The sequence below is a fragment of the Pituophis catenifer genome, unplaced genomic scaffold, assembly GCF_029215685.1.
Source record: "Pituophis catenifer annectens isolate HBS135680 unplaced genomic scaffold, rPitCat1.0.hap2 SCAF_1, whole genome shotgun sequence".
NCBI classification, from domain to species: Eukaryota; Metazoa; Chordata; class Lepidosauria; order Squamata; family Colubridae; genus Pituophis; species Pituophis catenifer.
In genome coordinates, this window is record NW_027256881.1 from 151,229,064 (window position 1) to 151,254,452 (window position 25,389).

Here is a 25,389-nt window from a genome sequence, read left to right on the forward strand (position 1 = left end):
TAGATGTACGTGGAGATGGTGTTCTTTCCTTGAGAATAGTAGTGTAAAAGTGCTGTGCCTTCTCCACAGTATTCAAACGATATCTTTCTCCCTTATATCTGAAAATTATACCAGCTGGTGCGTCCCACCGGAAAGGTATCTGTAAATTTTGCAATTCCTTAACAAGAAAGCCAGCATTTCAGCATTTTAGGAGGTAATTCTTTATAAATTCCAATTCGTGAGCCCCCCACTTGCACAGAAGTGTAAAAGGATTTTTGCAGGATATCGTTTCTTATTTCTCTATCTGTGAAATATATGACCACATCTCTAGGTAATTGTCTTTGTCTGGCCACCCAGGAATTCACTCTGTAAATTTTGTCTATTTTGTGAAAAACCACATCAGGATTGACTTGTATAATCTTGGCCAGGGCCTCAGAACAAACTTGTCTCAAATCCTGTCTTTCCTCCTCTCGAATTCCTCGAAGCCGTATAGCAAACTCCATTGCCCTGAATTGTATCATGACAATCTCGTCTTCAACTCTTTGCATTTTATTGTCAACATCAGCAATTTTATAATCATTGTCTTTCATCTTAACATTAACTTCTAATTTAAGTTCTTCAACTTTAAAATCAACTTTCCCAATAAATTCTGCCAGGCCAGATGCCACTTCTGATATTTTTTTGGTCACCTTGTTTTGATTCTGTTTCACCATATCTTTAACTTCATTAATTTCCTGCATAAATTCCTGATGTGATTTTTGAAGTTTATCATCTATCTCCTGTTGAGATTTTTGAAATTTATCATCCAAAGTTTTAGAAATAAATTCTTTTAAATCTCCCACATCAAATTCTTTTTTCTGGGTCTGTAGCTGTTGAGCAGGGGGAAGCTGCGTTTCAAGTTTGTGTGTGGGGGATCCCCCCCCTGTTGCCTTCCCTTCCTGCTTCTTTGAAGCCATCCTGCCACGTAATCTAGTTTTTCTAAAGAGGGAAGTTCCTTTTCCTTTCCCTCCTGCACAAAGACTTCTAAAAAAGTCCCCCAGATTTGATCAGATAAAAGCTAAAGTAAAGCAAAGTTAAGTATTGAAAAAGGAGAAATTTTTCGCTTGTTTCTCTTATTACAAACAAAGCAACTTTGTAACAACTTGGAAACTTTGTAACAAAGCAAGATAACTTCACCAATCCACACTCGCTGGCTTGTTAACTCTAAGGCTGAGCGCCATGTTTTTTCAAAGCACTTTCACTCATTCGTATTTTTCTCAGATTAAAAAGTCAACAAAGCGCTGATACTTGCGTTTCCAAGTTTCAGGGTTCAGGTAATTTCGCTGTTTATTAAGGCTGGTTCTTTTCGCTTTGAGTTTCCTGCAGCCGGCTTGTTCTGCAAAAGCAGAATCGTCCCACGTCGCCCGGAGTTTCAGCAGGCTGGAAGGGAGCCGCGCCTGTTCTCTCCCCAGAAACAATTCTCTGGGGGGTTAAAGGGGCTCGACCTGTGCCCTGCGATCTCTGCTTCAGCAATCCTGAGGATTTTGAAGTTTTCGAGCTGCTTCTGGGTCGCGAAGCGGCTCTACAGGCGGCGGGGCTGGCGGAGCTTCAAAAGGCACCGCCGTCGCCGAAGACATGGAAACCGGAAGTCCTGGGCCTCGCACTTTTGACCGGTCCTCACACTTATGACCATCCTCACATTTATGCCCATGCAGCTTTCTTAACAACCATGTCACTCATTTCACAACTGCTTCTCTTCACCATGGTGACAAGATAGGGCAAAAACGTAAAATGTGAGGACAGTCATAAGTTCGAGGACTGGTCAAAAGTCCGAGGACCAGTCAGAAATATCTTTTTCAGCCCTCTGAGTAGTCCACATGCATAAAAGGATACAGCAATAGACAGGGATGAAGGAAGGGAAGGGAAATTAGAGTAGGAGGGAGGGTAAGAGAGGGAGGAAGAGAGGAGGAGAAGGAGAAAGGAAGAGGAAGTAGGGAGGAGAAGAAGAGGGGGAGGAAGAGAAAGTAAGAAGGAAAGAAAAGAGAGAGGTGGTAGGTTTGAGGAGAAAGATTGTTGTACAATAAAAAAGATGAAAGGGAAGAAAGCCAACCCCAAACAAATATAAAGATATTAAGATAAAGAATGAATTGTTAAACTTTAAAGAATAAAAGAGAACAAGTATGAATAAATAACAATAATTAGAAACACACATACAAACATACAATGTATTTTCTTTGAACAGAGTATTTGGCCGGTTCACAAATTTAAACAGTGTTTAGTCATTTCAATTAAATTTACAATTTCTATATTTCCTTTTTGCCATATTTATTCCTCATCTATTTTTATAAAAAACCAATATCATCCTCATCTCTAATCTTAATCAAATTCAATTTTTCCCTTCTATTCTATATTATACCCCTTCCCATTGTCATCTATTTTTATATCCATCCTCACATTGGTTAATTATGTAATATTAGTTGTTTAATATAAATTCAACATTTTAATATAAACCAATTAGTTATATAACTACCTTTTTGTATATTAATCAATATGAACATGAATATTCCAATTATTTCCATGCAATCCAATTTCTTACAAATCAATTAATTATATTTACCAATAATAATAAACCCAATAATTTCCCCCATATATTCCTCCAAACCACAACTTAACCATTTCTGCTTTCAGAAATATACAATTAATAGTATCTCAATTATTACAATTCCCTAGTTAAATAGAACTTTTTTTCTTTTGTGTTTTAAAATCCTGAACTCTCCTCTTTTTCCCTAAATTTCCCATTGTTTGCACCTACCTTTTTTGGTGAGGAAAAAGAAAAGAATTCTGCCTGCCTAATTTTCCAACCTTGCAGCAACAGCAAAGCAGTTTCAGTTTCGTTTCTCAGCATAGGTAGGGGGAAAAAAATCAGCACTCTTTGCAAGGAAGCAGAAGAGCCCTGAACAAAACAGCTGAGACAAATCAGCTGAGAGCCGGGAGGCCAATTAGCCTATGCTGAAGCTCCGTGGGCCAATAAAATTACAAAAAAACACCGAACCCTTTGTTAAATTGCTGGCTCCCCCGCTCCTCGCCCACCACTATTGATTGGCAATAAATAGTGGTGCGGAGGGGCGGGGCAAGCCAGCAATTTAACAAAGGGTTTGGCTGCACCACTGGCTCTAGGGCGGCCCTTTGAAGCCCCGCGGCAAGAATTTGAAGTTTTTTTTTCCTCTAGCCATCGGAGGCAGCAATAGATGGGGAGTGGGCGGGGTAAGCGAACGGCCGGCGATCCAACAGAGCAGAGAGTGAGGGTGAGTGAAGGCGTGGAAGCTGCTTTCTCCATCCTGCTCTCTTGCGTCCGGAGCCCACGTGGATCCCAGGCAGCGGAACTCAGGCTAGGGAAGGGGTTGTAAAAGAGCCACAATTGCCCACCCCTGGCTACGGTAGGCTGGCGCCGCGTGGGTGGGAGGCGAGGGGCGGGCGAGCCAGCAATTTAACAAAGGGTTCCGCCGAACCCCCTAGAACCCCCAGAATCCCACCACTGTGTAGGCCCCTCTTGATCTTGAGGCCCTAGGCTGAAGCCTAGTTAGCCTATAGGAAAATCCGGCCCTGCTCACTTCCATTCGGATTTTGATAACAAGCAGCACAGATCTTTTTATCCATTTAAAACAAACCCTATACGGCCATAGGTAGGAAGATAGGGGTGTTTCAGGAGTGGAGCCTTTGGTGCCAAGTCCCTCTTCTGACCCCATGAAAATCATCCACCACCCCACCCCACCTACTCCAATTAAATGCACGTAGGGTAATACGCATTTTCGGAAACTGCCCGAAAACACGAGGCACAGAGGCAGCAATGGTCTGTGGCAATCCCTGCAACCTGGAATAGCTGATTGGGGGTATTCCAGGAGGCCAATCCACCTGCCAATCAGCTGCTCCTGCTGAATCAGGCTGCAATAGTGTGTTGAAGCTGACCAGGCTGTTTGCTGCAAGGATGCTAGCCAGATGAATACTGATGGATGCTGGGAGGCAGAGGCAGAGGCAGATTTTTTTTCTTGTTTTCCTCCCCAAAAATTAAGGTGCATCTTATACTCCGGTGTGTCTTATACTCTGAAAAATATGGTAATAATTACCTAACTGAAACAAAATAGATGTGTGGTGTTTGAGAAAAAGAGGATGGGACGTAGCCTTCGTTCAAGATCTCTAAGCATCAGATCTTGTGGAATCGACAAAGATATATCGGGAGAGAAGATGTGAGTGAAAAAAAGAACTAAATTATATTCCAGAAAATATTAATTGGTGCAGGGGTGAAATCCAGCAGGTTCTAACAGGTTCTGGAGAACCGGTAGCGGAAATTTTGAGTAGTTCGGAGAACCAGCAAATACCACTTCTGGCTGGCCCCAGAGTGGGGTGGGAATGGAGATTTTGCAGTATCCTTCCCCTGGAGTGGGGTGGGAATGGAGATTTTGCAGTATCCTTCCCCTGCCATGCCCACCAAGCCACGCCCACCAAGCTACACCACATCCACCAAGCCACGCCCACAGAACCAGTTGTAAAAAAAATTGGATTTCACCACTGAATTGGTGGTATCTGTTGTAAATGTATGGAAATACTGGTAGGAATCCATAGATTGATGGTAATTCCAATTTATACTCCAGAATGATGGATGAATGCATTCAGGCATGGATGGATGGTTATTGTTGGATGATATGGGAATAAAATGAAAACGTGGTCAAGCCATTTGGAGAACAAACATCAATTAATATGGTGCTCTGTGAAATACCTGCCTAGAAAAAAGGGGTCTTTTAGTTTTGAATGTATGATTTAAACATTGGTCTATATGTACACATGGCAAAGTAATGAATCAGACAATACAAGTACTAGTAAAAGACTGAGAAAATTAGTAAAGAGTGCAAATGTGATGAGAAGTTCTGAAAATGGAACAGCCTTTTTTATAGTTTCAGGAGTGGATTTGGGGGGAAATAGTCATGAAAGTAGATACATAAATGCTGATAGAATAGTAGTGGGTAGTATGTTGATCTAAGCAAAAATGCATATTAGTATAGTTATGCCCATTTTGTTAGATGGCAGCAAGTGTTAAATATGCTTTAGCTCTATAACTTATTGAAGTAAAATCTGTAAACGGGAACTTTCAGAATTTACTATACCCCAATTCCACTTTCTTCTCCCTCTACCACCAGGTCAGTGATGATCTCCATTTTGTCTATTGAATCAGGACAACACAAAGTACTTGAGTCTCTAGAATTATTATGAATTTGCAAAGCCAGGTCAAGCACACAGAGCCATGTTAATAACATTCCATGTTGAAGTCCCCAAAACAGAGAAAACAGGATGCATTTATTATCAAGGACCAAAAAACTCTAGAAGTGTAAAAAAAATTGGGTATAAAGAAGGCCAAAGACAAAAATAGACACACTATGTTGAACCTGTTAACTGCAAAACCATAGCCTTCAGCTAACTCTAGTTGTCTTCCTGTTGAACCTAATCCGTAATACAGATAGTCCCCAATTTACAACAGTTCATTTAGTGACCGTTCAAAGTTACAACGGCGCTGAAAAAAGTGAGTTATGAACATTTTTCACGGTTACAATCTTTGTAGCATTCTCATGATCTTGTGATCAAAATTCAGATGCTTGGCAACTGGTTCATACTTACGACTGTTGCTTTGTCCCAAGGTCATATGATCACCTTTTGCAAGCTTTTGACAAGCAAAGTCAATGAGGAAAACAGATTCACTTAACAACCGAGTTACTAATTTACCAACTGCAGTGATTCACTTAACAACTGTGGCAAGAAAGGTCGTAAAATGGGGCAAAACTCACTTAACAAATGTCTCACTTAACAACAGAAATTTTGGGCTTAATTGTGGTCGTAAATCGAGGACTACCTGTACAGAGTTGAAGTTATTCTATCTGTTTACTCTCTTGCTAAACCATGACTGTTGCTATACTCAAAAACCCTATGCTAAAAACTCCTATTAATCTCTACGTTCCTTAATTTCTTCCATAACCTCCCCCCTTTGATAAATGAATGGAGCATTCATCAGATTGTTTCATTTAGATGTCATTCACATAAGGTGAAGATCAGTATCTTTTTTTGGCAGGTTATATTTTTTTAAAGCTAGCACAACCTATGAAAGGCTGGAAGGCCATTCTACGCCCACGGCTACTCATCCATCTCAACCCCAGGCTTCCAATAGTCGATTCTGTCAAGAGCTACTGTACCTGTTTATGCTTATGGGGGATGTAGGTGGTGAGTCTGGAGCAGAGGTGGGATTCACTTACCTTCCCTACCGGTTTGCAAATGTGAGCTCGCACGCGCTTCCTCTGTGCATGTGCATGGCCTTCCGCGCATGCTCTTTACTCACGCATTATGTTGGGTGAGCGGAGCTTCTCGCAGTCGCCACTACCAGTTCGCCTGAACCGGACAGAACCGGCTGAATCCCACCACTGATCTAGAGGCCAAAAAAAGAGATAAGAATTGAATAATGAGCGGCAATGTTGCAAACATCATCATCCCACAAACACAGCATATAGCCAGGAAGTAATCCAACTCCATAAAGATGTGGCCAAGTGAACATTGCTGTGACAGCATTCAATAGGTAACTGGAAATTTCCAAGTGTCTACAGCTTTCATGTTGGTAAAACCAGTGGTTTACTAAGATTAAGATCTTTTCCTGGAAGAGGGGAACTTGTGGTTAAGAAGCCCCTTATGGCACTATATGTGACATTTGGGCTCCTCGATTCCTTTGTGGTTGCCCTAGATTCATACTTCAGAAGAGTTATTTTTGACCACATCCTTGCACATGCTAACTACTAGGGTCAAGCATTGTAACATCATGGCAGCTGTCTTGCTCCTTTATTCCATATGTTCCTTATATACTTTTATTGTTGTTCTCTTTATTTTAATTCAGCTAAGACATAGATAATTCCAAGGTGTTCTCATAAAAAAACTTCCTAGCTGAAAAAGAATGCATGTCCACCATTACTTTTATAAGAAAAAAAAAACCCTTAATTCTTGGTTAAACCATTGCCCAAATTTGTCTTTTTTTTTTTTTTTCATTTGGGAGATGTGTGATTAAAATGTTGTATGAATTGCTTAAGTTACCTTCTTTCAGTATTGAGCTTCTTCCTAGGGATTTTTAGAAGTGCATTCCCCAACTTGATACAATTCCTGTCATCTTTAACTAGCACGTTATTTAGCTGTGCTGGCTTGGGATGAAGAGAGTTGAAGTTCAGCCCATCCAAGGGGAACTAATTAAAGAAGGCTGCTATAGAATATAGTTATCTGGATGTTGTCAATAAATACATCCCACTTGCATGGTACGTTTACAAGAATTGAGGCTGCAATTCTGTGCCCTTTTACTTAAAAGAAAGGGGTTTTTTTTTAATTCAGTAGGACTTACTCCTGACAGGTAGATATATTTGGGGTTCTGTTGTTAGATACTATGTACCAGTTAGATATCAGTATCATGTCACTTCAAATGGTAAGATTTTTTTTTTAACTTCTGATAATTTTAGGGTAATTGTATGGGTTATCTTTTAAGGTTTTTTCCTTCCTTTCTTTCAGTTTAGCAATATCTTTGTCTGCATGGAAAATAACCTTCTGAACTATTTAGTATAATTTGTACGAGACGCTAGTTACTGCTTAAGGATATATTTTTCTGACTCTAAACTATTCTTATCTCAGTCTTATCAGTTGCTATCAAGAAGTTTCTAAACTATACTTTCAACCCATTCAACCAATACGATATCACAGAATGCAACCCAAGATAAGGATTTCCATGTGGGAAATGCAGTCTCCAGCTTAAGTTTATCTATAACCGTGATGGCAAACCTATGGCATGTGTGCTGGAAGTGGGATGCAAAGCCATCTCTCTGGGCACGCCAGCCGTCGCCCATTGCACTTCTGGGTTCCAGCGCACGCATGCGTGCTGGCCAGCTGGTCTTCACACGCACATGCACACCAGAAATCAGAAGACCAGGTGACTGGTGCTCCCCCACGCACGTTTCTGTTTTGGCACTTGGTGCTGAAAAAGTTCGCCAACACTGATGCCAATTCTCCATGAGCAAGACTCCTACAAGGACTAGCTCAGTAGTGGAAGGAAATATGCAATGCTCTAGAGCAGTGTTTTTTTCAAACTCAGCAACTTTAAGATCTGTACACTCCAGAGTTGAAGTCCTGCATCTTAAAGTTGCCAAGTATGAAAAACATTGCTCTACATGTTGTTGAATTGTGACACCCAGAAGCCACCTCTAGCTAATAAAATCTGTGGTAAAAGGAACTTGGAATTAGATTTCAGCAATATCTAGAAAGGTTCTGTTTATTTATTTATTTTGGGGAGATGGAGTTTTAAACATTCCTCCCAAATCATATGATCATATTTCTGATAGAGGAGGATATTTTGTAGCTCAGGGGTTGAAATGAGGGGTCCTTGATCATATCTATGTGCAACAGCTATATATAATGACCAAAGTAACATAAACAAAGGATAGAAAAAAGTACGAACATTTGTGTTTCATAACTACCCCAGTTAACTGTTGTCTCTTAACTAAGTTTATATGGTTAGTGACATATGTGCCTTAGTGGCATATAAGTGCTTTGAAAATAAGGATGTTAAGTACCTTATTTCTCAACCCAAAGTAGATGAAAGGAAGTTTGACCAAGATTGCAGTAATTACTGATTTTTAAATAACAACATCAAAAATGAAATATAAAGAAATGCCAAATAGTCTGGCTTGACATTGTGCCTAAGAGAAGTGCTAATTACAAAGAACAGCAGAGACATTGTAAAATAATAATAACACTTGCCAGGGTGGAGCAGGATGTGCTTGTGGATTGCTTCTCTAGAAAGAATGAATTGCTATAATGGCAATTGTCAAAGTGACATCCTTAAAGATAACCTTAAATATTCAGTCAAGACTGTTTAAAAAATTCAGGGATGCCACAGGAACTGTTGTGTGATGTGCAAAGGCTGCCTTGTAAGCTCTTGCAAAATGCTTAGGTCTATCAGTTTAGTAGCTAGCATTAAACATAAGCCAGCAAAAGTATTCTTGTCTCCTAGAGGATGAAAATGCTAGCAAGAATGCCACATTGTCAAGTGAAGATGAAATACATTTTATCTCCAATAAAAAATACAGTTTTTTTTAAATAAATGGCCTGAATTTATTCCAAAACTAATTTTGTCCATTTGTGATGTTCCTGGATTCTAGAATATGTATCTTCTGATGACATCATCATCATCAACAGTTTTAGTAAAATCTTATAAGTATCATATGACATGGGGAACTTAACTTCAATAGAATAGAATAGAATAGAATAGAATAGAATAGAATAGAATAGAATAGAATAGAATAGAATAGAATAGAATAGAATAGAATAGAATAGAATAGAATAGAATTCTTTATTGGCCAAGTGTGATTGGACACACAAGGAATTTGTCTTGGTGCATATGCTCTCACTGTACATAAAAGAAAAGATACATTCGTCAAGAATCATAAGGTACAACATTTAATGATAGTCATAGGGAATCAATATAAATCTTAAAGATACCGGCAACAAGGTTACAGTCATACAGTCATAAGTGGGAGGAGATGGGTGATAGGAACGATGAGAAGATTAATAGTAAGGTTTCAAGGTTAAAGAGTGAAAAAACTCAGAACCAAAGAATAGTGCTTGTATATTTCTTGTTCTCATCTTACTCTTGTTTAGACTGCTTTACAGAAAGATTCAAGAGTGCTTTTGTCTACTGGGTAAGACACATACGCCACTAATCATATACAGTAGAGCATATCTATCCATATCTCTCACATTTTATCCCGCACATTCTGAGATGCTCAAGACAACTTGCATGGGTTAATTGTGCTTTGCTTTCACAATACCTGTAACAAATACAGGTAGCCCTCAACTTACAACAGTTCATTTAGTGACTGTTCAAAGTTACAATGGCACTGAAGAGAGTGACTTCTGACCGTTTTTCACAGTTATGACCATCCGCATGATCATGTCAAAATTCAGATGCTTCGCAACTGGTTCATACTTATGACCGTTGCTGTGTCCCAAGATCATGTGATCACACTTTGCAACCTTCTGACAAGGAAAGTTAATTGGGAAGCCAGTTTCACTTAACAACCAGGTTACTAATTTATCAACTGCAGTTGTTATTCTCTTAACAATGGTGGCAAGAAAGGTCGTAAAATGGGGCAAAACTCACTTAACAAATGTCTCGTTTAACCACAGAAATGTTGGGCTCAATTGTGGTTGTAAGTCGAAGGCTACCTGTAATCTTAGAAGATAGCCTCGGCTCTGAATGTCACTCTGATGGTATGCTATTAATCCTAGTGCACGAACCAAGACACTATTCACAAGCTTAGTTCCACAAATCATTTCTCTATGCTGATTTGTTATATAGTTATTGTCAGGGTAGCACATGTGCAACTGTTGTGGTCCGCCAGCAGCCTGTGGAGTTGGCAGCAGAGTCAGACAGTGAGGAGGCTGGGGAGGACCATGGGCCAGTCTTGGAGCCTGGGGAAGGCTCGGACGAGGATTCTGCATCGGAGGCAGAGAAAGGGCCATCTGGGAGGTATGTGCTGCCTCCAGAGCCTCCGGAGCTGGACCGCAGTGAGGCAGAGGAACGGGGAGCAGAGCTGCCAGAAGGCAAGAACAGCTAGAACAAAAGGGACGACTCGGGAGTAGGGCTGGGAGATGATTGGCCCCTCCCATAAGACTTAAAAGAGCAGCAAAGGCACATGGGCCTTTGCGGGAAGCAACATTTGTTCATTCGGTTCAGCTTAAAGCCTGAAGCTCTGTTTGATTCTGGACTACGTATGGCTCTGCCAATTAGGTCTTTGGCAGCATGTCAAGGGAGATAAAGGTGGGTGATTATCCTGATGGACTTCCCCCAAAGGACTCTTTATAACTAATTGGGACTCATCTGTGAATGAACAGAATTCACAGCTGTTACAATAAAAGAGGTTTTTGGGACTACTCGTGTGTTTTAATGACTCAGGAAGTCTAGGTCAGAACAGCAATACCATATACTGTACAAGGGACAGGGACTTAATTTCTGGCTGATAATCATTTAACTAAACCAAAATTCCTTAATTGTGGAAAGTAATTACAATCCTTGATCCTAATCAGGAATAGTGTGCAGCAGGTTAACTGCACATATCAGCATAAGGTAGATGTATGTTGAGCCAGGTACAGCTATAAATGACCATGAAATCACTAGAAAAAGATGCTTCACATAGCCAGAGTGCAAATAGAGCTCCTCTCTTTAAATCTTTATATCAGCCATATCTTCTGCAAAGCTCATGCAGGTCCTTTGAATTCTGCATCCCGATGGCTGCTTCCTGGCATACATGTGCACACACAGCCATTTCACAGAAGAAATGCTTTGTGCATCCCTAATACATACAAGTAGCCTTAAAGTTGTTGTTGTTAGTTGTGAAGTCGTGTCTCGCCCATCACGACCCCATGGACAATGTTCCTCCAGGCCTTCCTGTCCTCTACCATCCTCTGGAGTCCATTTAAGCTCACACTGACTGCTTCAGTGACTCCAGCCATCCAGCCACCTCATTCTCTGCCGCCCCCTTCTTCTTTTGCCCTCAATCTTTCCCAGCAATAGGTCTTCTCCAGTGAGTCCTTCTCATTAGGTGGCCAAAATATTGGAGTTTCATCTTCAGGATCTGGCCTTCTAAAGAGCAGTCAGGGTTGATCTCCTCCAGGACTGAGTCTTAAAGTTAGGATCATTTATTTGACTGTTCGGTATTATGATGACAGTGAAGGGAATTGTGACCAGTCCTCAAAGTGCCAGCCATTGCAGCAGCCCCGTAGTCATGTAAACAAAATTTAGCTGCTTAGCAACCTGTTTGCACTAATGACTGGTTGCAGCATTCTGCGAGCATCCTGCGGGCACATGATCTTGGACCTTCTTGCCAGCTTCCCACAGACAAAGACAATGCGGAAAGCTGGCAGTGAAAATCACAAGTCACATAAATAAATCTTCTCTCTACTGATCTTTCTTTACTTGCACACGTCTGTACCTTCCTTTCTCAGCCTACCTGCTGAAAACATGCATGCATTCCTCAATACCCTTTTTCCCTGGGCGTCCCTGTGCTCGCATACTGAACACCCTCCGCACCCCATCTCTCTGGTCTCCTTGTGCTCATACACACATGCATGTGCCCTGTACCCTATTTCCCCTGTCTCCTTGTGCTCATACACACACATACTGTGCCCTCTTTCCCTGGCCTCTCTGCACTTGTATACATGCATGAACTCATCCTGCACCCTCTCCTCTGCCTCCCTGACCATACGCCACACTGTGCCAAGCTCCTTACCCAGAACTCTCTTTGCTTTCCACTTAACAACCCACATATCTTGGAGTTACCGCACCAATTGGGACTGCCTCAGTTTCCCTCACTAAGCAATGCATTCCTGTAACATCAAGTTTTATGACCACATAACTTAGGGATAACAATCCCAATCCCAATGACCTGCGTAACTCAAGGACAACCTGTACACGTCTCAGGAATAATGGAAAAGACAAACAAGTATTTTTAAAATGGCTATTTTTAATGTATTGGTTATTCAAATACTTTCTACTGTGTTCACCGCTACCTGTAGTTAACCCTAAAACATGTATCAGGCCACCTCATCTGCCTATTGAATAATTTATCTGATGACCAAGAAGCAATGGTTACCAAAATACAGAGCAACTAAAATGGTTCAAAACTGGTAAACGAGGGAGTCAACATTAATTAATGTGTTCATTTGTTTATCATATTTGTATCTTATTACAATTGAACATAGACTCCCAACTGCTCAAAACAATAACAATGACAGTTTTGTAAAATAAAACTAACAGAATAAATAAACCTAAGCTCTGAAAGGCATTTGTTGATTAAGAAGCAGTACTAGAAAGTCATGTGAGCCCTACTCAGGCACTGGCATAGGCATCAGCCAAAGTTACAAACGCTATCAATGTCCTTTACCCAGGCCTGAATTTTGTCCGATAAGGTCTAGATAATTCATTTCTTCTAGGGTACCCAGTGATTCATCCTAAATCACTGTCTCCACAGCCTTTACTTTTACACAACTAAGAAAAGATTGAAGACTGGATAGTAATTGTCCAAAACTTGTAGAACCTGGAAGGGTCCACAGGATAAAACTGCTCCTTCCAACTATTCATTGAAAGTAGTTAGTGAACAATAGTAAAATGAAGCTCAAAATATTTTGAACACATAATGCAAAGTCATTGAAAGAGTCTGAGACTTGAAAAAAATTGAAGACGATGAGAAAGAGGCTGACAGAAAGACAGGTGGTTAAATAATATCAGTGATGAAATATGCCATGAGTGTACAAGAACTTAGAGAAGCAGCTACTGACAGAGAGTTCCAGTGAAATGATGTTCACTGGGTCACAAAAAGTTGAAAGTGACTGAATAACAATTCCATCAGATCAGTATTTTCATCTGTAAGATGCAGTGTGGTCCTGGAAACATGTTCAGCTAGTTGATTTCAGCTGTACAGCTTTGAAAGTTATATTGAATAAGATGACATCTTGTTGCCTTGCTCCTTCAAATTCTTTTTCATATTCCAAAAGGATAAATGACTCCTGGGATAGCACAAGCTCAGTGGAACAGGAATTAAGGGTGTCAATGGTCTTGGCAATGGTTCTGAGGTTAGATTTAGATAGATTTGCATATCCTGACATATCTAACATATCCAAGTTTATTGTATTCAAGCAATAATACAGGTAGAGGTAGGTGGTAATTATCCTGGGTGTTCAATATTTTTTCTGAACATCTAAATATTTCTAATGCGTTTTTCAGTAGAGTTGAGAAGCATTCTCTATTTTCTTGAAAAGAAAAAGAGAGTATGCTTTGAAATGAGGCAATCATTTCACACCTCTTCCCTTATATAAATATAAAGCAGCAAAGAGAATGGTTCTATTAAAAGAAGTCTGTCAAACAGAGTATGGAACCTCTCCATTAGTACCACTCTTTTTCTTCCCTAAAATGGTCTAAGCACATGCTGTCTAGAAATTCTTTGATTTCTAAAATAAACATGCAGAAAAAATGATTGGACAAATGGGAAATTAGTTCTGAGGAGAAAAATGTGCTGCTCTTCTACATGCTTATGTTATTACTGAATCCTCTTTTTAAAAAATCAAAAGGTTGAATGTCTACCTCACTCAGTCTCATCATTGCTGCCGTTTTGCCTGATAATTTTAGGCAAATTTACTTGTTGGAAATAATTTCATGAATCCGTTTTACAGTTTATACCATATGTTTCAGAACTGATGAGCTCCTAATTTGTTTCAAGTAAGTCTTTTGTTCATTCATCCTTTTGTAATGTAAATATCTATACTTCTGTTTTTATCTTTAGGTAGCAAGTATATAATACATGATTTTTCTGAATTCTGTAATTCATTCATTTTTCAGGACGTCAACGAATCAGTCAGCTAGCAGAAAATACAAGGTACTTCAGAAGAAGATTGCGTGAATTAGGCTTCATTATTTATGGCAATGAGGATTCTCCAGTTGTGCCTTTACTTCTTTATTTACCTGGTAAAGTTGGGTAAGTTCATTCCTGTTGCACAAAAAACTCTACAAAATTTTCAGAATTTAATTTTTAAACTCAGTTCATTTGTAATTATTTTTAAAAGCTGTAAGAGGAACATAGGTAGTCACCTATAGCAAATTGGGGCTTTTCCCTACCCTCCCTCCATGCAATCTTGTGGGGAAGAGCAGGCTGCAAGTTCTCTTTGTTATATTATTTCAGCCGTGGGTAAGTTCTCACTTGTTATGTGATTAAAAATAATGAATAGCCTTCAGCCAGAATGAGAGTCTCATCCTAATGGGAATGAATTTTCCAAAAAAGACAGCCTTTTTTTTTTTTAAACTAAGCTTATCAGTAGCCTTTTAAAGATTTACACTATGTGTGCTCAGGAATTTGGCACATCAATAGGGCTACACCCAGAGTAGTGGGAGATGGCAGGGAGAAGGAGATGATAGATAGATAGATAGATAGATAGATAGATAGATAGATAGATAGATAGATAGATAGACAGATAGATGATAGATAGATAGATAGATAGATAGATAGATAGATAGATAGATAGAGATGAGACAGATGAGACAGATGAGATGGAACAGACAGACAATGGAGTAATCTAGCTTCCAATTCAGTGCATTTATTAAATGATCCTTTGGAGAGGAATAAGAAATGATTAGTTAATTGCGTATGGAAGCCACAACTAGACAATTTTTTTTTTATTTTTTTATTTTTTGTATTTCCAATATTTGGATAATATTGTCGAAATTGGTGAAACAAAATCCCGATATTATCTGCATCCAAGAGGTCCATATAAAAAAAGATGAAGCTGAATATTTAAATTACTGTAAATTTGGTAAAGTATTTTCCTCACTAGCTGAGAAAAGGAAAAGGGGGGTCGCTATCTATGTTAAGAAAGGAATAATGGCAGAATGTAAATATAAAGATGAAAAAGGGAGAATACTCATAGTTGAAATAATGAGAGGTAACTCTAGACTGCTATTAGTAGGGGTTTATGCACCGAATAAAAAACAAGGGAAATTCTATAGGAAACTGCAGGAACAGTTGGCAAATTGGGCACATCTTGAAATATGTATGCTAGGGGATTTTAATGGAATTGTAGATCCAAAGCTTGATTATAAGTGCGATATAACCAAAAAGAATAAAAGATCTCCCTTACCAAAGATTTTCTTTGATTTGGTGGATGAGATAAATCTAATTGACATGTGGCGTACCTTACACCCCCAGGACAGACAATTTACATTTTATTCCGTCCCACAAAACTCCTGGTCCAGAATTGATATGGTTTGGGTCACTAGAAAATTGGCGTTAGAAATTAAGAAAGTTAACATGGGCACTAATACTTGGGCAGATCATAAGCTCCTTGAAATCAGTTGGTCCCATGATAAGAAGAAAATACAACAGAGATGGAGCTTAAGGACCAATCTCCTAAATGAAAAAGAGTTCACACTCAAATTGAATGAAGAAATCAAACGCTTCTTCTTAGAAAACGGAAATCGAGGGACAGCCAAAGAAATTGTGTGGGACACTATGAAGGCCTATGTCAGAGGAGTAGCTATCTCATATACTGCCTTTAAAAATAAGGAAAAAAGAAAGAGTAGAGAAGAACTTACTCAAAAATTATTACAAACTGAGGCTGAACTACAGCAACGACCGGGAGATGAGGCGACGAAACAACAGTGGTTGATGATGAGACATAGACTGAATCTATTGGACCAGGAGGAGGTAGCTCAAAAAATAAGAAGATCTAAGCACTATTGTTTCGAGAACGCTAACAAGTCGGGGAGATGGCTGGCATATAAATTAAAAAAAGAGAAGGAAAAAAACCAAATACTAGCTTTAGAAGATCCACAGGGCATCCTGTTGACGAAGGAAGAAGACAAATTAGAAAGCATAAAAAAATTTTATGAATGTCTTTACAAAAACGAAGGAATTGAGTTAAACAAGGTAGAACAGTATTTGTTGGAAGCCAACCTTCCTCAAATTCCGGAAGAAGAAAAGGAAATGTTAAATGAAAAGATCACCATAGGGGAGTTAAGAACCGCCTTATCCAAAATAAAGAAGAACAAAACCCCAGGCCCTGATGGTCTCCCCGGAGAATTATATCAAAAACTTGATGATGCTCTGAAACTGGAATTGTTAGAAATTCTAAATGATGTTATTGCTGGCATAACAATCCCAGACTCCTGGAGGGAAGCGTACCTGACGATCATTCTGAAAGAAGGTGCCGACCCGAAGCAGATCTCCAACTATAGACCTATCTCACTGCTTAACACAGATTACAAATTATTTATGACTATAATAGCGGAGAGATTCAAGAAAATTCTAAACCGATGGATACATAAGGATCAAAATGGTTTTCTCCCAGGGAGACAGATTAGAGACAATTTGAGAACAGTCCTAAATACCATTGAATATTATGAACAACACCCTGGAAAACAGATGGCTTTAATGTTTGTCGATGCCCAAAAGGCATTCGACAATCTGAATTGGACCTTCATGATAAACCAAATAGATCTAATGGGATTCGGGACTAATTTTAGGAGGATGATAGAGAATATTTACCAAAATCAGAGGGCAAATATATTAGTTAACGGAGACAGAACCCAGACATTTCAGATCCAAAGAGGAGTCAGGCAGGGATGTCCCCTATCCCCCTTACTTTACATTCTAGCATTAGAGGTCTTACTTAGAAGGATTAGAACTAATGAAAATATCAAAGGCTTGAAGATTAGGAAGGAAATATTTAAAACACAGGCTTTTGCGGACGACGTGGCCTTCATAATAGAAGACCCATTAGACACCGGCTCAAAATTAATGCAGGAAGTTCAGAATTATGGAGAAGTCGCGGGCCTTAAACTTAATAAGAACAAAACCAAAATAATTGTGAAAAATATGACAAACCTACAAACGAAAGAATTAGAAGATTTATTAGGCCTCCAGGTAGTTAAGAAGATAAAGTATCTGGGAATATGGATTACGGCGAGACTTTCTTCATTAAAAGATGATAACTATATCCCTTTATTGCAGAAAACTAATCAAGACCTTGATAGGTGGAGGAGGCTTAAATTGTCCCTGACTGGTAAAATTGCGGCGATCAAAATGAATATTTTACCGAAATTTCTATTTCTATTTCAAAATATACCGATATCACTAGATAAAAAATTTTTTTGGGATCTGAATAAACATATCAGGAATTTTTTGTGGGAGGGTAAGAAATCGAGGATTTCTCTCAAGACACTTCAAGGGAAAAGAAATTTGGGAGGGTTCGGGCTCCCTGACTGGGAATTATATCAAAAGGCGGCAAAAATAATTTGGATAAAGGAGTGGATCAAATTACAAGAAAGTAGAATTTTGACACTAGAAGGACACGATCTCCTTGAAGGATGGCACGCTTACCTCTGGGATATAAAGGATAGGAAGAAAACTCATTTCTATAAACATAAAATTAGAGAGACATTGATTCGTACGTGGCTGGAAATCAGACAGAAGATATATACCAAGGTTCCTAGCTGGTTGTCGATTATGGATGCTCTAGTGGCCCCAAATAGAAGAGGGAACTATAAAATGGGCACATATAAGGATATCTTGGATGAAGAAGGGAAGCTCAAACCCTTGGAAGTATTGAGGGACCAGGGGTTTATTCTGGATTGGTGGAAATATCTTCAGATTAAGTCTAGATTTCAAGAAGATAGAGATAAATGTGGTATTGAAATGAAATATGGATATTTTGACAAAATTATTTGGGGACCAGATAAGAAAATGCTATCGAAAATCTATAACTTAATATTAGATGAGGATAGAGCCGAGACGATAGCTAAAAATCAGCTAAGCATTTGGGAGAAAAACTTAGGATATGGCCTTAATTTCAACGACTGGGAGATAGCTTGGAACAGAAATCTCAAAATAACGAAATCGGTAACATTCAGGGAAAATCATTACAAAATGCTGCATAGGTGGTACCTAGCCCCGGACAGGCTGGCCAAAATATTTCCAAATTCCTCTGCTTTATGTTGGAAATGTGGAAAGACGGTCGGCACCTTTTACCATCTGTGGTGGACTTGCCCTGAGACCAAAAAGTTTTGGTTAAAGATTCGACTCTGGCTCTCGGAAATAATGGGACAAGAGATAGCCCTGGCCCCGGAATCCTTCCTCTTAGGTATGATTGAAGATGGTCTCGACAACAATAAAACCCAACTGGCAATTCAAATTATTACTGCGGCTAGATTAGCCTTTGCGAAACTCTGGAAATCCAACTCTACCCCCTCTGAAGAAACATTAATAAATAAAATTCTAGAGTGCGCAGAGATGGCTAAATTGACGAGCGAGCTAAAAAATGAAGAGAACTCTAAGTATTACGAAGTATGGGGAATTTGGTATAACTGGTTAAAGAATAGGATAAAAATATGATAATAGGCTACGATTTGTTAGACACCCGAAATGGACTTAATTGTATAGAAATGTAGAGAATTGTATAGAACTGTATATTGTATATATGAAATGTGTAAACATTGCACCTCGGATCAAGATTGTGATTGTACATTGTCTTTTTAAAAATTGGAAAATTCAATAAAGTATTTAAAAAAAAAAAAAAAACAACTAGACAATTTAATTAAAACCTATCAAGTGTGGTTTGCTAAAAGCAAGCCTGAGGAAGGAAAGTGAGACCGGGAGCCCCTTATTGTTTATTCATATGCAATTGAATTGTTAAAGTGTACTAAATCTACCAAATAAATGTTTTTGTATGTCCATACCACACATACACAGTAATGCAAGAAAGAACTAATCCTAGCTGTAATCCTATCCTGTTTCCCCCAAAATAAGACATCCCCTGATAATAAGCCCAATCGGGCTTTTGAGCACATGGCAATAAGGCCAAGCACTTATTTCAGGGTTCAAAAAAATATAAGATGGGGTCTTATTTTGGGGGGAAACACAGTATTGGAAGGATTTTTTTTTATTAACATTGTTATATCATCAGAATATGTATATGTTTTTGGTATTATTTCTGCAATTCTTATTCTTTGTTCTTTTAAATATAATGCCGTTTTAAGAAAATAAGCTCTGTTTCATTTTGTTTCCTTTCCCAGGGCTTTTGCAAGACTCATGTTGTCCAAAAACATTGGTGTGGTTGTAGTTGGCTTCCCAGCTACTCCAATCACAGAATCCAGAGCTCGGTTTTGTGTGTCCACTGCTCATACACGGGAGATGCTAGACACGGTAAGCACAGAGATAGACTTACAAAACAACCTCACTTCCTGGAGGGGCTTGGGAGAAGCCTCACTAGATTTCTCTTCTTTGTTGTCTCTTGTAATTTTGCCTTCCTTGTTTAAGCTTCATTTGATCACAGAGCTTTTGGAGCTTTTAAATTAGATAATTAGAAACATCAGAACACGTTGCTGCTAGAAAGATAGAAAGTATAGATTAAACAGTGTATTTTATTGAACCCACTTGTATTAGGTTTTGAGTTTTTATAGAATTCTTAAATTGTCAAAGTGGAAAAGGAGCAGAATTATAAAATGTATATATTATTTTATGAATGATTGGAGTAATACCCTTTAGAAATCCTGAAATCCTGTTAAGATAAATATCCACAACATTATGGACAATAGGTAAAGATACATTACATATTTTTGTTCTCATCAATAGTGGAATTATGACTTACCACTATAAGTTATTAATCAAGAAACTAACATGACCAAATTTCTGACTTCCTGTTGCTTTTTTCATTGACTGTTTCTGGGAAGCTGGCAGGGAAGGTTGCAAATTGTGATTGTGTGACAGTGGGATATTGTGAAGGCCATAATTTCAAGAACAGAATGATTATGGCCATTCATATAGCAATAATTGAAAGTTACTGTAATGTTCAATGAATAATGCCTATGCCGGCATGGCTCCGACAGTCATGTAATCAAAATTTGGGCACTTGACAGCCTGTCCACACTTACTCTCTAAAAAAATTATTTTTAAGCAATTTAAGCCATTTTTTGCTTGTTAATTCCAGTTCTTATAGGTCCCTTCCCTTACAATGGTATCACCATAATGGTATCAATTTTTATGGTATTGGGGCAGATTTGAAAAGTAGTATCATATTCTCAGTTTCCCGAGATTTTCAAGGAATGATTAAAGCGAGATTACAGTTAATGAGAGATTCTTAGAAGAAAAAAAAACTATGTTGTTTGTGGAAAAGCTTGTCAAAATTTGATTAAATAATAATTCTATCACAACTCTTAAGAGAAGGGACACTATCTAATTGTTTAAAAATATTCTGTTTGACTATATTGTCCTGATGAATTCAGAACTTTAAATAAACTTTATAATAATTTATTATCCAAATAGTTCGATCTTCTGGTTTTGTTATTCTTCTGCTTGTTCTTGAAAGACACCTAATGATTTTAAGCCCAATATGTTTAATAAAATTGGAAAACATCATGCCCCAAGTTCAATTAATGCATTAAAGAACTGTAATGTACTATAAGGCCTATTAAAGAATTCTATATTTGCTAGAGACAGTCAGGACCTGTTCTCTGCAGTAATTTGAAAATAAAAGAACCCTGAATTTTATGCTGTGAATCAATAGGAATTACCTCACTGGGCTATTAGTTTTGTGTGGAATCAATAGGAATTACCTCACTGAGCTATTAGTTTTGTGTGGAAAGCAAGCACATACTTTGGCCACAAAAAGAATTTGTACGTTTAAAAAATCAGTAATATAACCAGTGGTGGGATTCTGCCAGTTCGCACCACTTTGGGAGAACCGGTTGTTAACTTTCTGAGCAGTTTGGTGAACTGGTTGTTGGAAGAAATCATTAGGGCAAAGAACCAGTTGTTGAATTATTTGAATCCCACTACTGACTATAACCATATAATTCTAAGTGTTTGGACACAGTATGGCTGTTTCCCTTTTTTTTTCTTTTTTCCTTTGCTTTTTCATACTTCTTATTGTATTTAAACCTTCTAATCAGGAGTGAAATCTACTTACCTTCCTTACTGGTTCGGAAGCGTGTGCGCGTCACGTGTGCGCGCAGACCTTCTGCACATGTGCAAAACCTGTGCATGCGCAGAAGGTAAAAAACACTACTTCCTGATTAAAACCAGGAAGTAATGACACCCAGATGGGTGGGCAGAGCTTTGCTCTGCCATCGCTACCGGATCGCTGAACCACCGGCCAAGATCGCTACTGGACCGGGCGATCCGGCCCGATCCAGGAGCATTTCACCCCTGCTTCTAATACAAACATTTTTTATAAAAATGCACACTGTTGAGCTATGATGTGGACTTAACTTAATTCGAAATATCCCAGCCATCATTATTCCCTTCCTAAAATGGAAAGATATAAGAAGAATTTCCTCAAATATCTGCATAGACTTCCTGGATATGCTTTTCTTCTGTCTTTTAAGCAAGAAGAAAATATCCATGAACCAACATTTTAAAAAGAAGGTCACCAGAAATGTATTTGTAATTTTTAAAAATTAACCCTACAGCTATATAATGTTTTAAAGAAAAACTGATGTTTGTATTCCTTTAGGATTACAGAACCATAATAAAGGTCACTTTTCAAATCACTATTCCCACAGTAGTCCTTTTACAGTGTGGCAGGTAAAATGACTCAACCAACTAGGCCAGACTTCCCTTCCTGTCCATCTTTCTTTCCTTTGTCTCTATACTTACTTCCTCATGAGTGCTACAGAAAGTATTTGGCGTCATGGTTGAGATTTCATAAGACCAATGTCCTCATGCAACCAAAAGAACAAAAAGGGGAGGGGGAAACACGCTGTGCTGGCAAGATTCTATCTGCTATGGTGGCCAGAGCAAAAACGATTAGTGGGGAGCAGAATCCTGCATCCCAGAGGGAAGGCACCAATCCTGTAGGAAGCCAGATGGAGCCAAGCAATCCAGTGTTCCTCCTCCTTGCCATCTAGAATGCCTGCATAAAAAGCTTCTCTATGGAAAACACCACCTCCCTATTAGATGACCTTGATCCAGATTCAGCCTACCTCAGTCACAGCTTAGCAATGTTGTGGAATGTTCGCTGTAAGGAAAAATCCTCAATAACTCAATTAAGCCAGCTTCAAGATGGGGCAAGGCAGATGCAGGGATGCCCATAAGATATGCATGTACTTTGATTTATAATGATACAGAGCTGTAACACTTTTCCAGATGTATTTAATTTAGTTTAATACTAATATTAAAAGACATACTCATATACAATGTCTCTCCCCCCCCCCCCAAAAAAAAAAAACATGTTAATGCTGCTTAAAAGGCAGGTAAAGAAAAATAAATTTATGGAAATAGTATGTAGAAAAGTAGAAAAGTTATGGAAACTAACCAAAGAGGAGAAGCAACCTGGAATTAAGGAGAAACTTCCTAATAGTGAGGACAATTAACCAGTGGAACAGCTTTCCCTCAGAAATCACGAGTGCTCCATCACCGGAGATCTTTTAAGAAGAGACTAGACAGCCACTTGTCTGAAATGGTATAGGTTCTCCTGTGTGAGCAGGGGGCTGGACTAGAAAAACTCCAAGGTCCCTTCCTATTCTATGCTATGCTATGCATGCTACACTATGCTATGCTATGCTATGCTATGCTATGCTATGCTATGCTATGCTATGCTATGCTATTCCTTTCCTATTCCCATTCCCATTCCATTCCGGTGTACCCACACAAAGAGTATTCTGGATATATGTTGTGCTCATGCAGAGTCCTTATCACCCTTTTCAAAACTATGCCTTTGCATCAAGACCAGAATCATGCAAAATTCTGCTAATCCAGGGGAGATTGTTAAGACTTCATCAAGGAGATAGAAGCAGCTCTCAGAAACTACAAGGAACTTGTAAATGAATGATTTATGTAGAACCTCTGAAAAAAATTGAATGAGTTATTCATAACAGTTTTATTATTTATTATTTATTTAATTAATTAATTTCTATACCGCCCTCCTCCCGAAGGACTCGGGGCGGTGTACAGCCAATTAAAACATAATATCTATACATCAATTTAAAAACCAATTAAAAGTAATAAATAATTTTGGCTCAGAATTAAAACCTAATTAAAACACCCAATTTAAAATCAACATTACATGCCATACGAGAAATAGGCATGACTTTTTGTGTCTTTTTTTAAAATGCTAAGTATGCCTTTCTAATACACTGAAATTGCATTTCAGGTCCTGAACGCTCTAGATGAACTGGGTGATTTTTTGTGTCTGAAATATTCCCGGCATGCTAGGTCATCTCGTCCTGAACTGTATGATGAAACAAGCTTTGAACTTGAAGATTAAGTTTCCCTCCCATGGACAAACTGTAATGATGTTACAAGGAGGAGATGGGGTTCTCAACAATAGAAATGCATTTCTCTTTTTCTAAGAACAGTTTTTGCTTCACAGTTACCTGATCCAAGAGCAGCATTTTATGTCTGTTTTTACCAGATTGGATTCTGTCTGCAAAGGACTAGAATATTGTTGCAGTTCTCTCACAAGGAAATATAAGTATTATTGTTATTATTATTAGACCCCAAAGACTTTAACTGATACATCAGTTCCTTTTACACAGCTCTTGTTGCTGTTTTAAGAGCAGAGTTAGAAAAAAATTAATTATGATAACACTTTTTAATGAATTGGAATGTAATGTAATAGCAGAAAAAAAGTTACCTTGTTAAATTGGCCCTTATTTATAGAAGAAGTATATCTCCATTGCAGCTTAACAGGATTTAGGCAAAAAAATCCCCATCAAGTAGAAATACATCGACATACTGAGTAAACCGGAGCTTGATTCAGGGATAGTCAATGGTCTTTCATGGTTTTGTGTAACTTTAAGTATTATTGTTAGAAAGTTTTGAGTAAAGAAAAAAAAAAAACAATTCAACTTTGCTGCTTGGTATTTTTAAAAAATCATTTTATATTTCAGTTGATAAAGTTAAACCAAAACAACGTTAATTCAGATTCAACATTGTTGAATTATTTGAAATATTTCATAATTTAAAGGAGGATTACTTATTTAATTTTCAGGTAGGGTTTTAAAGTTGTCACACACAGTTTTAATAACTATTTCACTTTCCCATTTGCAATGTGTTAAGCCTTTCAGTGTGAAAACAAGCAGATGTGATTTGTAAGACACTTTTCTTTCTCCATGAATATTTGTTTGCTCGGTTAAGCAGACTGCCGAATCGAAAAATTCAAGCTATATTGAATCAAAAATTCAATATAATTCTCAAAGATCTTAGCATTTGTGACTGCCATCTTCAAGTTGAAAGAACTGGCCCTTTTGCCTTATTACTTCAGTGAGATAATATAGGAGACCACAGTGAATGTTCTTTTCTGGAAGGTTGATATATCCATCTTTTTCTTGAGGTTAAAATTATTAACTGTTTTTAAAACATGACCAGTTGATTTGAAAACAGCATTTGGAGATTAAAGGAACAAGTGGATAGAATTCCATTTCTGTTTCACCAAATGAATGGGGCCAGGACTAATGAGAATATACCATTGTCTTCAGACTGTTGTCCAGTCTCAACAATTGAGGCCTCAGGTAACTATACGCACATACACGCATACTCTAAGATAACTGGTTGAAAGGTATTTCTATCACTTTTGAGAGAGATACAAACCATTTGAAAGTCTCATGATACTGTAAACATGTCTGATCAGGAGATGGTTTGGCTTTCTGTTTCACAGATGTATTTTACTTTCATGTTCTTGAAAAGCTGTGGTATCCACTTAACACACAGCTGCAAAATTAGATTTAAGAACTGAACAATTAAATTGTGGAATACCAATTACAGTATGGGATTCCCTTGCTTGTTAAAGCAGCTTTGAGGATAAAGCGAGTCTGATTAGTTTTGA

At 38.4% G+C, this 25,389-nt stretch overlaps 1 protein-coding gene across 1 annotated transcript in view; it reads left to right on the forward strand.

The window, feature by feature from the left end:
- SPTLC3 (serine palmitoyltransferase long chain base subunit 3) overlaps nucleotides 1-23,829 on the forward strand; it is a 123,247-nt gene extending 99,418 nt beyond the window's left edge. The window contains exons 10-12 of the mRNA XM_070956428.1: nucleotides 14,417-14,552; nucleotides 19,640-19,769; nucleotides 23,716-23,829. Coding sequence (XP_070812529.1) covers nucleotides 14,417-14,552; nucleotides 19,640-19,769; nucleotides 23,716-23,829 — 380 coding nt within the window. The remainder of the gene's footprint in view (nucleotides 1-14,416; nucleotides 14,553-19,639; nucleotides 19,770-23,715) is intronic.
- Nucleotides 23,830-25,389: the final 1,560 nt, after the last annotated feature.